Genomic DNA, 14,191 nt, shown 5'->3' on the forward strand with positions numbered 1-14,191 from the left:
AGGAGAAATCTTGTTCAGTAAGCACCCATGTCAACTGACCCCCCTAAAAGTGGCATTTGGAAGTAGCATTATTACCTAGACATCTAAGATGGAGTTTTACTAAGTCCTCAGTCATAAATTAGTAGTACAAGTCACATGAAAATGTATCTCAGGCTAGAAAGCCAATTTTGAGAATAATGACACCTCACTTTTCTCTATCTGATGTGACCACTTAGCTTTGTCTTCTTGGAAAGCGTTTCAGACATGTTTCTCTCCCTTCTTCAGGACAAACCAGCATGGGTGTCTAGGAATTTTCTTGATAATTATTGGCTTTCCACTCTTTTCCCTGTGCAGTTTTAATCCGTGTTTAAACAAGAATAATTTCAATTTGAGGACCATTTGTCATTGCCAGCGCAAATATTTTGCTGAGACTGCCTGCACAGCCAGTGCATCTGTTTCCTGATGGCTAAGTCTGAATTCAACCTGTTGGGCTAGCAAGAAGAGACCAGTTAAGTTGGAGCTTCTAGGAGGGTAAACTTTCTTACAAGCCTCTATGTCACCATAGAGCAGACAAGAAATGTTTGGGAACAAGTTCACTGACCTAAAATATATACTACCATATGAGAAGTACAGAGATATCTACAGTAAACTGTATATTCTATAACCTTCTTTGACAGAAACTTCAAAACTAGAGCTGGAAGTTATATGGATTTTGGAGCCACTCAAACTGTAAAATATTGCCAAATGTGACTTCAAGTTAAATTTAACAAACATTTATTGAGAACCTGTTCTATGCACAGCCCGTGCTATGCCCCACGGGGACAGTAGGCATTAAGTATTTCACTCTAAAATCTGGGCATATTGATACAACGGGAGGTCGAAGGCTGACCTAAGTGAGTGCCAGAGAACTGGGCGAAGCCAGGACCCTTCCGCAAGTAAGGCCCGAGGGGTGGAGAAGCTCTGGAAAGTGGGCGCGAGGTTCCGAACCCGCGCGACGAGGACAGCACTCCCTCCCGACCTCTGGCAGGGGGCAACGGGCCGAGCCAAGGCCGAACCACCCCTAGGCTCGCCGTTCCCCTCACCCATTTCGGAGGTCCCCGCCCCGGACAGAGCAGGGCGCTGGGAGAAGACTGTACGCTCGCACCGTGCTCGTTCTTTCGTGGGCGGTCAGTGCCAGCCGCAGGCCTGCTGGGGGGCTAGGGTAGGGGCGACGTGGCGGGAAGTGTCAAGAAATCCCACCACAGACGCCCAAGAGGGGTATTCCAGGGACAAGTTGCCTCCTCCGGTTATTTGCGGCCGTTTATCAGGCAGGACAGGCGTTAGGACAAAAGGAACCCCGCTCCTTTCCTGGGAGTCGGGCCCTGGATGGAGTGCGGGAGCTGGCGCTGCCGCGTTCTCGGCGCTGTTGCGACAGATGCCACAGGACTGGGGAGCCGGCTTCGGGGAAAACGATCAGCCATTAAAGCTAGAGATCTCAGCAGTTAGGCTAGGGTCAGTAATCCGCCCTGGGCACTTCCGTGCTCCGCAACCCACCACCCGGGAGCAAAGAGCAGCGCTGCTCCCAGGCGCGCTGACTGCCGCACGCGGGCGCCGAGCGCGAGCCCGGCATCTTGACAGCTGCCCACGCGCCGAGGCGGGGCTCGACCACGTTGCTTTAACGCTCCGCACGGCCAGCCCCGCCCCTCGCGCGCCGCGATTGGCTGCAGGTGGGGCGGTGTTGCCCGGGTAGGTGCACGGAGGGCGGGGCTGCGCGCGCGAGGCCCAAGGCCTCACCTCAACTGCCGCGGCCGGAGCGCTTGTGGCGGCCGAGTGCCGGTGGTTGGGCGTGAGGGGCCGGCGGGCGCGCGCGCGCCGGCTTTCCAGGTCCCTCGGGAGGTGGGGGAGCGCCCGACGCGGACCCGCCCGGCGGGCGGCGGCGCGCGCAAGGGCCGGAGTGGTGTGCGCGCGTGAGTGTGTATGTGTGTGAGGAGCTCGGGTGCGAGCACGAGCCGTCAGTCCCCGGTGCGAGTCCGCCGCCGTCTTCCACACCCTCCCTCCATCTGCGCTCCTTCCCTCCGACTCTCCCGCGCCACCACGGCCGCAGACCGAGGGAGAGCTCTGGAAAGCAGGTGTAGGGGGCGGGCGGGGTCGCACGAGACAAAAGGGAGCGGGGGTCAGCCCTCCATGGCCTCCCGGAGCCTGGGGGGCCTGAGCGGGAGCCGCGGCGGCGGCAACAAGAAGAGCCTGAGCGCCCGCAATGCTGCGGTGGAGAGGAGGAACCTGATCACGGTGTGCAGGTACGGCGCGGCCCGCCGCTCGGGAGCGGGGAGGAGGCCGCCGGCGCCGCGGGCGAGGGCTTCGGGCGAGCGCGCGAGCCCTGGGGCCCGGAGCCGAGGGGCTGTAGCACCAACGCTCCAGCCTGTGCCGCGTCGGGCGTGGCCGCGGCCCGCAGCGCCCCGGGGGGGCTCCGAGTCTGGGCGCCGCCGAGGCCCGGGCTTTCCCGTCGGTTCCAGGGCTGGAAGCAGCCTCGGGTAGGGCTTGGGGCGGGGCTGGGGGAGGATTTGTTTTGAATGTGCAATCGAATGTCAGAGTAAAGGAGGAGGCAGAGAGGCAGAGCTCTTTCGTGTATTGCACATTAAGCTGTCAGCCAGCTTTTCGTAAAATGGTCGTTATTGTGATTGTTTACTGTGTTGCCACAAAAGCCGAGTGCATTTTATTTTGGCTTGTTTGCATGTAAATTCAGATATTTCTTGCCACAAATATTGAGTGCCTACTGCAAGCTAGCCAAGCGTGTGTGTGCGCGCGCGCGTGTGTATTCCTCTCCACTTTTAAATTGCATTGCTGGTGCTGTTTTCTGCAGTTGTTATCAAGAGTCTATTATGGAGGACACCTAGTCTTCGTGTTAATGATTTACCCCAAGGTCTGCCTTTCCTTAAATGTTTTCTAGTTATAAACGTAGTATTCCCTGCCTCTAGAAAATATAGCAACATAAAAGGAATAGTTTCCATAAACCTGGTATTCAGAAATAACTAATTTTTAACATGCTGATTTATTTTGAATCTTATTTCTGGGTATTTAAAAAAAAATTGAAGTCCTAGCCATCCATTTCTTAGGAGCTCCTTTGAACCATGAAGTTATTTTAAAATTACTTTGTTCCATCAAACCCCTCATCGTCAACTGTGGATAATCCTCTAAGAATCAGGGAATGATGAAACCTTTTCCTCCTTTGCAATTTGTATCTATATTTTTTCTTTTGCTTGTGTAAAAATGTGCCAGCATCTTAAACAGAATACAGATATTTATACTAGGATTTATATTCAATAACTTTGGGTGACTTTTTTTTTTTTAACTAGAGCTCTTACAAATCTTCCCCTATCTAGCAGGAAGACCTGCTTCACTGACTGTTGTGGCACTTTGAGTTGTAAACAGTAAAATGATATGGAATCTGTTTAATTTACCATTTGTACTGTCTGGGATGCACTCTTGCCAGAAAGATAGACTGTATTAAGTTTTTAAAAATCTAGGCAAATCTTTTTTTTAAGTTAGGTAAATAGAACAATAAGAGGCTGATTTTCTTACCTTTATTTTACAGATATTAAAAAGAATTATTTTTTCTTAAAGAGGATGGTCTCAAGCAGGCTCCAACATATACAGTGTTTCTTGGGATAATGTATTTCATAAAACCTCCAACAGACAAACTTCACAGAGCAATGAACTTGTGTATTTGCTTAGTCTTCTTTTTTAAAAATTGTTTTACTTCCTGCCATAGCACCTGACACTCAGTAAATATTTATTGAATGAGTAAATTCAGTGGTAGGTACTATTCCTTTTGCTTTTCCATTTTTGTCATGGCTAGTTTTAGGTCATTTAATGTTCATTTGCTCTCATCGGAGGCAGTTCAGGAGAAGAAAGAGACATATCTCAACCTTGCTTAAATTACATTTTAAATTATGTTTAAGAAATTTCAGTCACGTCACACTGATATGTGTGGATAGCTGTCTGGGCTACCTGTATTTTCATTATTTTGTTTGCTGAATTATTCTTTTCTACTCTGAAATGAATATAAGTACTGACTTTAGTTAGAGTTTACACATAAATTTAGTATTCTTGCTAAAATAAACTCCAGTTTCTGGCTTTGATTTCAATTTGTGTATTTATTTATGTGGATAATATTACTAAGGCTGTTCTTTTTTTTTTGGCTGAGGAAGATTCAGCCTGAGCTAACATCTGTTGGCAATCCTCCTCTTTTTGCTTGAAGAAGATTCACCCTGAGTTGACATCTGTGCCAGTCTGCTTCTATTTTGTATGTGGATTGCCAGCACAGCATGGTGGCCAGCGAGTTGTGTGGGTCTGTGCCTGGGAACTGAACCCTGGGCCACTGAAGCAGAGCGTGTTGAACTTAACCACTATGCCATGAGATGGGCCCCACTAAGGCTCTTCTAAATATCCAAATAGTTGACGGTGCATGTAAATTATCATCCTTGTCTAGTTATGGGATCTATTTGATAGGCTTTGTCTAAAAGACTTTTACTGGTTGGAAAAAAAGTCACTGTAGGCCATTTAGATGTTTTATGTAGTCCTGCCTCAAATTCACCCAAATGGACAAATCACTATACATTTCTGTTGCTTTTCTCTGCCTTTTAAAGTTACCAGATCCTTGGTATCTCACCCACGTGTCTTAATGATTTCATTTTTAAATTCTTGTTTGTCAAATCAGAGGTGATTTGATATTTAAGTTTGGAAGAAGTTGGTTTAGTGTAAATATAATTGAGTTCTAAGTTTACCTTGTCAATATCTAGTTGTATGTCCTTTAACAAGCTATGCAACCTTCCCATTTTCCCCTTTTCTCATATGTAAAATAATCTTGGACTAGATCATTGGTAACCTTCAAGGCAGCCCTAAAGCTAATAATAGCCTTCAAGCAAAATGTGCTCATATTTGGTTTTGAATTTCTCCTAATACTAGTAGGTACAGATAGACATAAGTTTAATGGTAGCTTGATGAGGCATGTGCATTTTTCTCTATAAACAAAAACATTTGAACTCTGCCTTCCATTTTGTGATTCTCTGCTGTTCTACAAAAATTGAACAGTTTCCAAAACCACACCAAACTCGCCCCCCACTATCATTCTAGTGTATGTTAATACTTATACAGCATTGCTTTTCCTTACCCCTTGAACAACTTAGACATACTCTCAGTTTAGGTTTAAAACTTTACTATATAACTACACAGTTCTTTAGGTTTAAAAGGACTTATACAAGAACAATATTGTTATAGTTTCAACTGTCGAAGGAGGTTGTTTGGTTAGGTAGGATAGTTAGGAATTGAATTGAATTGAGTTGAATATTGGTTCATTGTGATTGTAGGTATTTCATCAGTTTTTTTTTTTCAGTATATTGTAGACTACAAATACTTGGATGGTATTTATCTCAGCAAATAAATAGTTTTATTATGTTTTTCGCAGATTGTGGTGGAGAGAAAATAGGTCATTTGAGGCCTCTAAATATTCCATACTCAACTCCAAAATATTCACAGACTGACTTTAGTTCTGTGCACCAACTACTACTATTTTCCCTGCATATTCTCTACCGTTTTGATTTTTTTTTTTAAGATTTTATTTTTTTCCTTTTTCTCCCCAAAGCACCCCATTACATAGTTGCATATTCTTAGTTGTGGGTCCTTCTAGTTGTGGCATGTGGGACGCTGCCTCAGCGTGGTTTGATGAGCAGTGCCATGTCCGCACCCAGGATTCGAACCAACGAAACACTGGGCCACCTGCAGCGGAGCATGTGAACTTAACCACTCGGCCACGGGGCCAGCCCCTACCGTTTTGAATTTTGAAAAATTAAATCGTTAAAGTCCTTCAGGCTTTTTTTAACCTGCATTTTTCATCCATAGAAAAATCAGATATTGTTTTTTCTGTCACTTTTAAGCTTTGTAGTTTATTGAAAAGCTTATATATTTCTTTGATTTTAGTTCTCTGGATAAAGGGAGTTAAAATCTAAAGTCTCTTTTTATGAGTTAACATTGTTTTTTGAGAAAATTATTAAAATATACATGTTTAAATACATATTCATAAACAGATTTAAAACTATTTGTTAAACTTTTAAATCAATACTTTAAGAGAAACTCTCCACACAAAGTTATAATTTTTCTGTCTTGTAGATAGAAAGGACTAATGAGTGATTTAAGGAGATAATGTGATAAGCTAAGCAGAGTGGAGACAAACGGTGATTTTCAAAATTAAAGTACTTTTAATGACATGTACGTAGTTGTTCTTAGTTTTCTATAGGTCAAGATATTATTTTGTAACTTGAATGTTATTTCAAATAACAGTTGTGCCTCATTTTTCCCGTGTAGTCGGGGAATGAGGTGCTCATATTTTCCATGTAATTATTGTTTGAGTTAGGCTTTAAATTCTCCCATCAACTATAGTGCTTTACTCGGCGTTTATTGTGGAGCACGATCTTCTCTATAACTGCAGCTTATAATTTAAGTGTTCAGATTTAAACCACAATAAACAATAATATTTAAAACATTTTGAATGAATTTCTTTTAAGAAAGGATTACACATTTCCCTACCTTCTTTGAAAAGACTCTGTAGCATCATATAATCCTTATTGATGACCTTAGTCTGGATCTGTTTCTCTGAATATGCCTGTGCAGTGGCTGCTCTTGGAGACTCTTGAGGTCTCTTGAGGCTTTTTGCCACATGGCCCCAGGAGGTTGTGTATTTGGAGTTCTTGTCACTTTTGCTGTCTCTTCCTACCAAATTAGCTGTTACTTCTCACAACTTTGCCTGTTTCTTTCTAGCAGCTCTTTCCTTTGTGCTTCCCATCCTGACTTGCTAATTGTGATTGGTTGTGAATTGGGAAAGCAGATAAGTAAATTTATCATATGTTTAAAAAAAAAAAAAGACACCAGAGGCCTGAGTTAAGTGAGTGAGCTTTAGCACTTTGAACTTCTTAACATTCTGGTTGCTGAATAATCAGAAAAAGATGTCTATTACTATGCTTGAATTGGGTGGGTGAAATACAGATATGTGAAATGTGACTGAATATTATTGGTAGTATAATCCTTTAAATAACTAAATTCAATGACTTACTTTTCTTGTCACTGTTTGAGTGTGGCCTCATAAGACTTTTCATACCTTGGCTTTAGTAATTATATTTTTGGCTAAAGCTCTTTTAGTCAGGCTGTATGTAGTTGAACTTGGGTTGAGGCTTTATCAACATTGGTTATATTGCTGTGGAGCAGGTTCAGTATCATTTCTAAGGATTCTTAGAGCCCTAATAGTAGCTGTTCACAGTGGAGGCAGGATGATCATCTTTTCAGCTACTAGTCCTAGGTAGGCTTCTCAGCGTTCGCAGAAGGTCATTATCTCTTCCCCTAGCTAAACTGGGTTCATCTTCAACTGACAACAGAGAGTAGCTGTCCCCCACACATTTATTAAAGTGTATTACCTTAGCTTCACTGCTGATTGATAAATGTCAGAAGCTCAGTTGAGAGATATGATAGTCAAGGGGGAATATGTGAAGCTTATCCACTCTTATATTCAGTTTTACAGATTTATAAAATATATCTCTGGGTCAGTTCAGCTTCAGTGGATACAACAGTTTTCCCAAGGAGTTGTACCAGTTTATGTACTAGTGAGCAATGTATAAGAGTTCCAGTTGCTCTGCCTCCTTACTAACACTTGAAATTTTTATGGCTTTAATTTTAGTCATTCTGGTGTGTTTGTTGGGGTATCACATGGTGGTTTTAATTTGTATTTCCCTTATGTCTAATGAAGTTAAGCACCTTTCCGTAAGTCTCTTGGCTGTTGGAGATGCTCTTTTGTGAAGTGCCAATTCAAGTTATTTATCAACTGGGAGCTCTGACTTTTTGTTTGTTTGATGTGTAGTTCTTTGTACATTCTGTATGCAGGTCTTTTGCTGGCTATATGTAATGCAGATATTTTCTCCCATTTGGTGGCTTGATTTTTCATTATCTGTATATCATGTTTTGATGACTAGAAGTTCTTAATTGTAAAGTAGTCCGTAAATTTCCTTCATGGTTAGCGCTTATTGTGACTGGCTTAAGAAGTAAGCTTGCTCCAAAGTAATGAAAATATTCTGTTTCCTTCTAAAAGCTTTATTGTTTTACTTTTTTACATTTATATTCAACAATCCACCTGTAGTTTTTGTTTATTCTGTGAAGTATTTGTTGTTAGTGCTATTGAGTCAATTCTGACACTTAATGACCCTGTGTACAGCAGAGTAGAACCCTACCTGGTCTTTTTGCTCCATCCTCTCACCTTCTGGCGCTACATCAGACAATGTTCCGCTGCTAGGGTTTTCACAGCCAGTTTTTCCGGAAATGGATGGCCAGGTCTGTCTAGTCTGTCTTAGTCTGGAAGTTCCACTGAAACCTGTTTGAAATATCAGTGCCATAGCTTTTAGCATCACAGCAATATGCAGCCACCAGAGTATGACAACTGACTGATGGATGGTGTCATTCTCTGACCTGGAAACAAACCTGGGCTACAGTGCTGAGAGCATGGAATCTTAACCACTAGACCACCAGGCCTGGCTCTGTGAAGTATAGGAGTCAAGATTAAATATTTTCCTTTAGAGAAATCAGTTGACGCATTTATTTAAAAAAGACCATGCTTTCCCCACTATACTCAAGTGTCACATTTATTATGTCAGATAACTGGATCATTTGTGTGTCTGTTTCTGCACTCTCTCTTCTGTTCCAGTAGTCTATTTGGCTACCCTTGAGCTAATGTCATACTGACTCAATAACTATATATGTTTCGATGTTTGGTAATATAAATTCTGTAGCTTTGTTTTTCAAGAATGTCTTGGCAGTTCTTGGCCTTTGAAAACTAAATTTTACGCATCAACTTGTCAATTTCCATTAAAAAATCTCCTGGGATTTTTAAGATTGCACTGAAAATGTAAATCGATTTTGGGAAAACTGTCATCTTCACAACATCAAGACTTACATGCAGGGGCTGGCCCCATGGCCGAGTAGTTAAGTTTGCGTGCTCTGCTTAGGCAGCCCGGGGTTCGCTGGTTCAGATGCTGGGTGTGGACCTATGCACCACTCATCAGGCCATGCTGTGGCGGCATCCCACATAGAAGAACTAGACTGACCTACAACTAGGATATACAACTATGTACTGGGGCTTTCGAGGTCAGGGAGAGAGGAAGATTGGCAGCAGATGTTAGCTCAGGGCCAATCTTAAGAGAAAAAAAGACTTACATGCAATCCGTGAACATAATATATCCCATCATATATTTAAGTATTCTGAAATTTTTCTCAAATTTCTATAGTTTTGAATACAGTTATGCACTGCATGATGACGTTTCAGGCAATGATGGACCACATATACGACAGTGGTCCCGTAAGATTACTCTATAGCCTACATGTGTAGTAGGCTATATCATCTAGGTTTGTATGAGTATAGTTTATTATGTTTGCACAATGATGATATGCCTAGTAATGCATTTCTTGGAACGTATCACCATTGTTAAGCAATGCATGACTCTATTACCTATCTCTTTTTAGATTTATTCTTCCATATTTGATATTTTTATAGTACTGTAACAGATCATTTAAAATATTTTTCATTCTTTCTTTTTCTTTTTTTTTTTTTTTTTACTGATATACAGACATAAAATTGACCTTTTAAAATATTGGTCTTGTAGTCTACTAAGTTTACCCGATTTACTTATTAATCCTAACATTTTCTGCAGTTTTTTTTTAACTTTCTGAGTATGCAGTCATGTCCTCTGCTTGTTTTATTTCTTCCTTTTTCAAGCTTTGTGCCTTTTCTTTCTTGTCTTACTGCACTGGCTAGGACCACAGTATTGCAGAAAGCATTAACAATTTTACCATTGTGTGATGTTTGCAGTAGGTTTTTCTTAGTTCCCTTCTACTTCTAGATTGCTGAGAATTTTCATCATAAGTGGATACTGAATACTGTATTATCAAATGCTTTTTCTGTCTATCAAGATGGACATATGATTTCTTTCCCTTTTTTTCTGTTTATGAATTATATTGTGAATTATCTTGATTGAGTTTTGAATGCTAAACAACTTTGAAATAAAAAACACTTGGTTGTGCTGTATTATTATCTTTTTAACATGTCTTTGCATTAAGTGAGTTACTGTTCTATTTGAGATTTTTGCATATTTGTTCACAGAAGAGATTGGTGTGTACTTGTTCTTTCTTGTAGTGTTCTTGTCTAGCTTTGTCATTAAGTTTATCTGACGTTGTAAAATAAGTTGAGAAATTTTTTTTTGTTCTGTTCTGTAGAAGAGTTTGTGTAAGGTTAATACTATTTCTTTCTTAAACTTTTGAAAGAATTCACCAGAGAAGAAATCTGAACTGCAGATTGTCTTGGTGGAAAGTTTTTTAGTAACAGATTCAGTTCATTTAATAGATACTGAATAATTCAGATTTCTTGTTTCTTGTTATCAGATTCAGCAAGTTCTTCAAGGAATACACCCATTTCATTGATGCTCTCAAGTTTAAAGTTTTTCTTAATATCTTTTTATTTTTAAAAAATCTCTAGGGGCCAGCCTGATGATACAGCAGTTAAGTTTGCATGTTCCTCTTCGGTGGCCCTGGGTTCCCCGGTTCAGATCCTGGTGCGGACATGGCACCGCTTGGCAAGCCATAGTGTTGTAGGTGTCCCACATATAAAGTAGAGGAAGATGGGCACGGATGTTAGCTCAGGGCCAGTCTTCCTTAGCAAAAAGAGGAGGATTGGCAGCAGATGTTAGCTAAGGGCTTCCTCAAAAAAAATAAAAAATCTGTAGTCATTTTCAGTTTTTTCTCGTAGTATTGGTAATCTCTGCTTTTCCCATGTTTTTGTCTTTCTAGGAGTCTAGAAATTTTATTAATCTTTTCAAAGAACCAACCCTTGAACCAAAAGCCAAAACCCTTGGGTTTGTTAATTTTTTCTGTTGTACATTGGTTTGTTAATTCATTGATTTCTCTTCTTGTCTTTACTATTTTCTTTCTTCCACTTTCTTTAAGTTCCTGTTTTTAAATTAATAATTGTATCTTCATTATTAATTAGTTTTAAATGTTTTCTGATTTCTGTTGGGATTTCTTCTTTGATTCATGGATTATTTAAAAATGTATTTTTAACTTTCAAACAGTTGAGAATTTTGTGTTTTTAGTTACTGATTTCTAACTTAATTCCACTATGCAGAGAACATATTCTGAAAGATTTTAAACTTTTAAAATTTTGTTTATGCTTGCTTTATGATGCAGCATATGGTTAATTGTGATAAATATTTCATGTGCATTTGAAAAGAATATATATTCTGGCACTGTTGATTGCATGTTCTGTATATGCCACTTAGATCCAGAGTTTCTTGTGTTGTTCATATCCTCTGTATCCTACTAGTTTTTTGTGTGCTTAGTCTATCTGGTATTGAGAGAGATGTATTAAAATCTGTCTCTATGAGTGTAGATTTGTCTGTTTCTCCTTTTAGTTCTGTCATTTTTTGCTGTAAATATTTTGTTGCTCGCTTACTAGGTGTGTGCAGCTTTAGAATTGTGATCTCTTCCTAGTGGTTTAATTCCTTTGTCTTCATGAAATGTCCTTCTTATCTCTTGTACTGTTACTGCCTTAAAGTCTGTTTGTCTGCTATTAATATAGTTAAAATAGTTTTCTTTTAATTAGTGTTTGTATGATCTATCTTTTTCCTTTCTTAACTTTCATTCTTTCTGGGTCCTTAAAGTGTCTTTTGTAGGCAGGTTAGAATCGATTTTGCATTTTGTCTCATTTTTTATTTAGAGTATTTAGCCCATTTACATTTAATGTTATTATATTTGAGTTTTTAACTACAATTTTACTCTTTTTTGTGTTCACTTTTTTCTATTTTCTTATATCAGTAAAGTTTTTTTAAATTTTTATTGAGTTAATGATAGGTTAGATCTTGTGAAATTTCAGTTGTACATTAATGTTTGTCAGTCGTGTTGTAGGAGCACCCCTTCACCCTTTGTGCCCACCCCCACCCCACCTTCCCCCGGTAGCCACTAATCTCTTCTCTTTGTCTGCATTTTTAAATTCCTCATATGAGTGGAGTCATACAGAGATTGTCCTTCTCTATCTGACTTATTTCACTTAACATAATTCCCTCAAGGTCCATCCATGTTGTTGCAAATGGGACGATTTTGTTCTTTTTTTACGGCTGAGTGGTATTCCATTGTGTATATATACCACATCTTCTTTATCCACTCGTCAGTTGATGGGCACTTAGGTTGCTTCCACGTCTTGGCTATTGTAAATAATGCTGCAATGAACATTGGGGTGCATGGGACTTTTGGAATTGCTGATTTCAAGCTCTTTGGATAGATACCCAGTAGTGGGATAGCTGGATCATATGGTAGTTCTATTTTTAATTATTTGAGAAATCTCCATACTGTTTTCCATAGTGGCTGTACCAGTTTGCATTCCCACCAACAGTGTATGAGGGTTCCTTTTTCTCCACAACCTCTCCAACATTTGTTACTATTTGTTTTAGTTAATTTTTGTCATTCTAATGGGTGTAAGGTAATATCTTAGTGTAGTTTTGATTTGCACTTCCCTGATGATCAGCGATGATGAACATCTTTTCGTGTGCCTATTGGCCATCTGTATATCTTCTTTGGAGAAATGTCTGTTCATGTCTCCTGCCCATTTTTTGATTGGGTTGTTTGATTTTTTGTTGTTGAGTTGTGTGAGTTCTTTATATATTATGGATATTAAGCCTTTGTCGGATGTATGACTTGCAAATATTTTTTCACAGTTAGTGGGGTTTTTTTTGTTTCAATCCTGTTTTCCTTTGCCTTGAAGAAGCTCTTTAGTCTGATGAAGTCCCATTTGTTTATTCTTTCTATTGTTTCGCTTGTCTGAGAAGACATGGTGTCCGAAAAGATCCTTTTAATACTGATATCAAAGAGTGTACTGCCTACGTTTTCTTGCAGAAGCCTTGTGGTTTCAGGTCTCACTTTTAGGTCTTTGATCCATTTTGAGTTTATTTTGGTGAATGGTGACAAAGAATAGTCAATTTTCATTCTTTTACATGTGGCTTTCCAGTTTTCCCAGCACCATTTGTTGAAAAGACTTTCTTTTCTCCATTGTATGCCCTCAGCTCCTCTGTCAAAGATTAGCTGTCCAGAGATGTGTGGTTTTATTTCTGGGCTTTCAATTCTGTTCCATTGATCTGTGCACCTGTTTTTGTACCAGTACCATGCTGTTTTGATTACTGTAGCTTTGTAGTATGTTTTGAAGTCAGGGATTGTGATGCCTCCAGCTTTGTTCTTTTTTCTCAGGATTGCTTTAGCAATTCGGAGTCTTTTTTTGCCCCATATGAATTTTAGGATTCTTTGTTCTATTTCTGTAAAGAATGTCATTGGGATTCTGATTGGCATTACATTGAACCTGTACATTGCTTTAGGTAGAATGGACATTTTAACTATGTTTATTCTTCCACCCATGTGCTTGGAATGTCTTTCCATCTCTTTATGTCGTCATCCATTTCTTTCAGAAAAGCGTTGTAGTTTTTGTCGTATAGGTCTTTCACTTCCTTAGTTAAATTCACCCCGAGGTATTTTATTCTTTTTGTTGCGATTGTGAATGGAATTGTGTTCTTGAGTTCTTTTTCTGTTAGTTCATTGTTAGAGTATAGAAATGCTACTGATTTGTGTAAATTGATCCCATACCCTGCAACTTTTCTGTAGTTGTTGATTCTTTCTAAAAGTTTTCCAGTGGATTCTTTGGGGTTTGCAAACAGCGAGAGTTTCACTTCTTCCCTCCCTATTTGGATTCCTTTTATTCCTTTTTCTTGCCTAATTGCTCTGGCTTTTGTTGTTGTTTTTTTTTTTTTTGAGGAGGATTAGCCCTTCGCTAACATCCACTGCCAATCCTCCTCTGTTTGCTGAGGAAGATTGGCCCTGAGCTAACATCTGTGCCCATCTTCCTCTACTTGATATGTGGGACACCTGTCACAGCATGGCTTGATAAGCAGTGTGTACATCCATGCCTGAGATCCAAACTGGTGAACCCCGGGCTGCTGAAGCAGAATGTGCAAACTTAACTGCTATCCCACCAGACCAGGCCCTCAGTAAAGTATTTGTTTATTATTCCATTTATTCCACTATTCCAGTTTTTCTATGATCTTATTAGTCATATGTTCTTTTTCTGTATATATATATTTGATGTATATCCTTTTTCTGGCAGTTACTC

General features: G+C 40.0%; 2 protein-coding genes across 9 annotated transcripts in view; one reads left to right on the plus strand and one right to left on the minus strand.

The window, feature by feature from the left end:
- ABCB1 (ATP binding cassette subfamily B member 1) overlaps positions 1 to 14,191 on the minus strand; it is a 196,120-nt gene that overhangs the window by 128,606 nt on the left and 53,323 nt on the right. For 2 of the 4 annotated variants that reach the window (XM_070507707.1, XM_070507704.1), the window contains exon 2: positions 8,229 to 8,368. The exons of the other annotated variants lie outside the window; for them this stretch is intronic. The gene's annotated coding sequence lies outside the window, so the exon portion shown is untranslated. The remainder of the gene's footprint in view (positions 1 to 8,228; positions 8,369 to 14,191) is intronic. 4 annotated transcript variants of the gene reach the window in all.
- RUNDC3B (RUN domain containing 3B) overlaps positions 1,722 to 14,191 on the plus strand; it is a 144,117-nt gene continuing 131,647 nt past the window's right edge. For 4 of the 5 annotated variants that reach the window (XM_044767829.2, XM_044767846.2, XM_044767838.2 and 1 more), the window contains exon 1: positions 1,722 to 2,255. In XM_044767829.2, the coding sequence (XP_044623764.1) occupies positions 1,936 to 2,255 (320 nt within the window). In that variant the 5' untranslated portion in view covers positions 1,722 to 1,935. The remainder of the gene's footprint in view (positions 2,256 to 14,191) is intronic. The other variant, XM_070507782.1, reaches the window with a different exon arrangement.

The sequence above is a fragment of the Equus asinus genome, chromosome 1, assembly GCF_041296235.1.
Source record: "Equus asinus isolate D_3611 breed Donkey chromosome 1, EquAss-T2T_v2, whole genome shotgun sequence".
Classification (NCBI taxonomy): domain Eukaryota; kingdom Metazoa; phylum Chordata; class Mammalia; order Perissodactyla; family Equidae; genus Equus; species Equus asinus.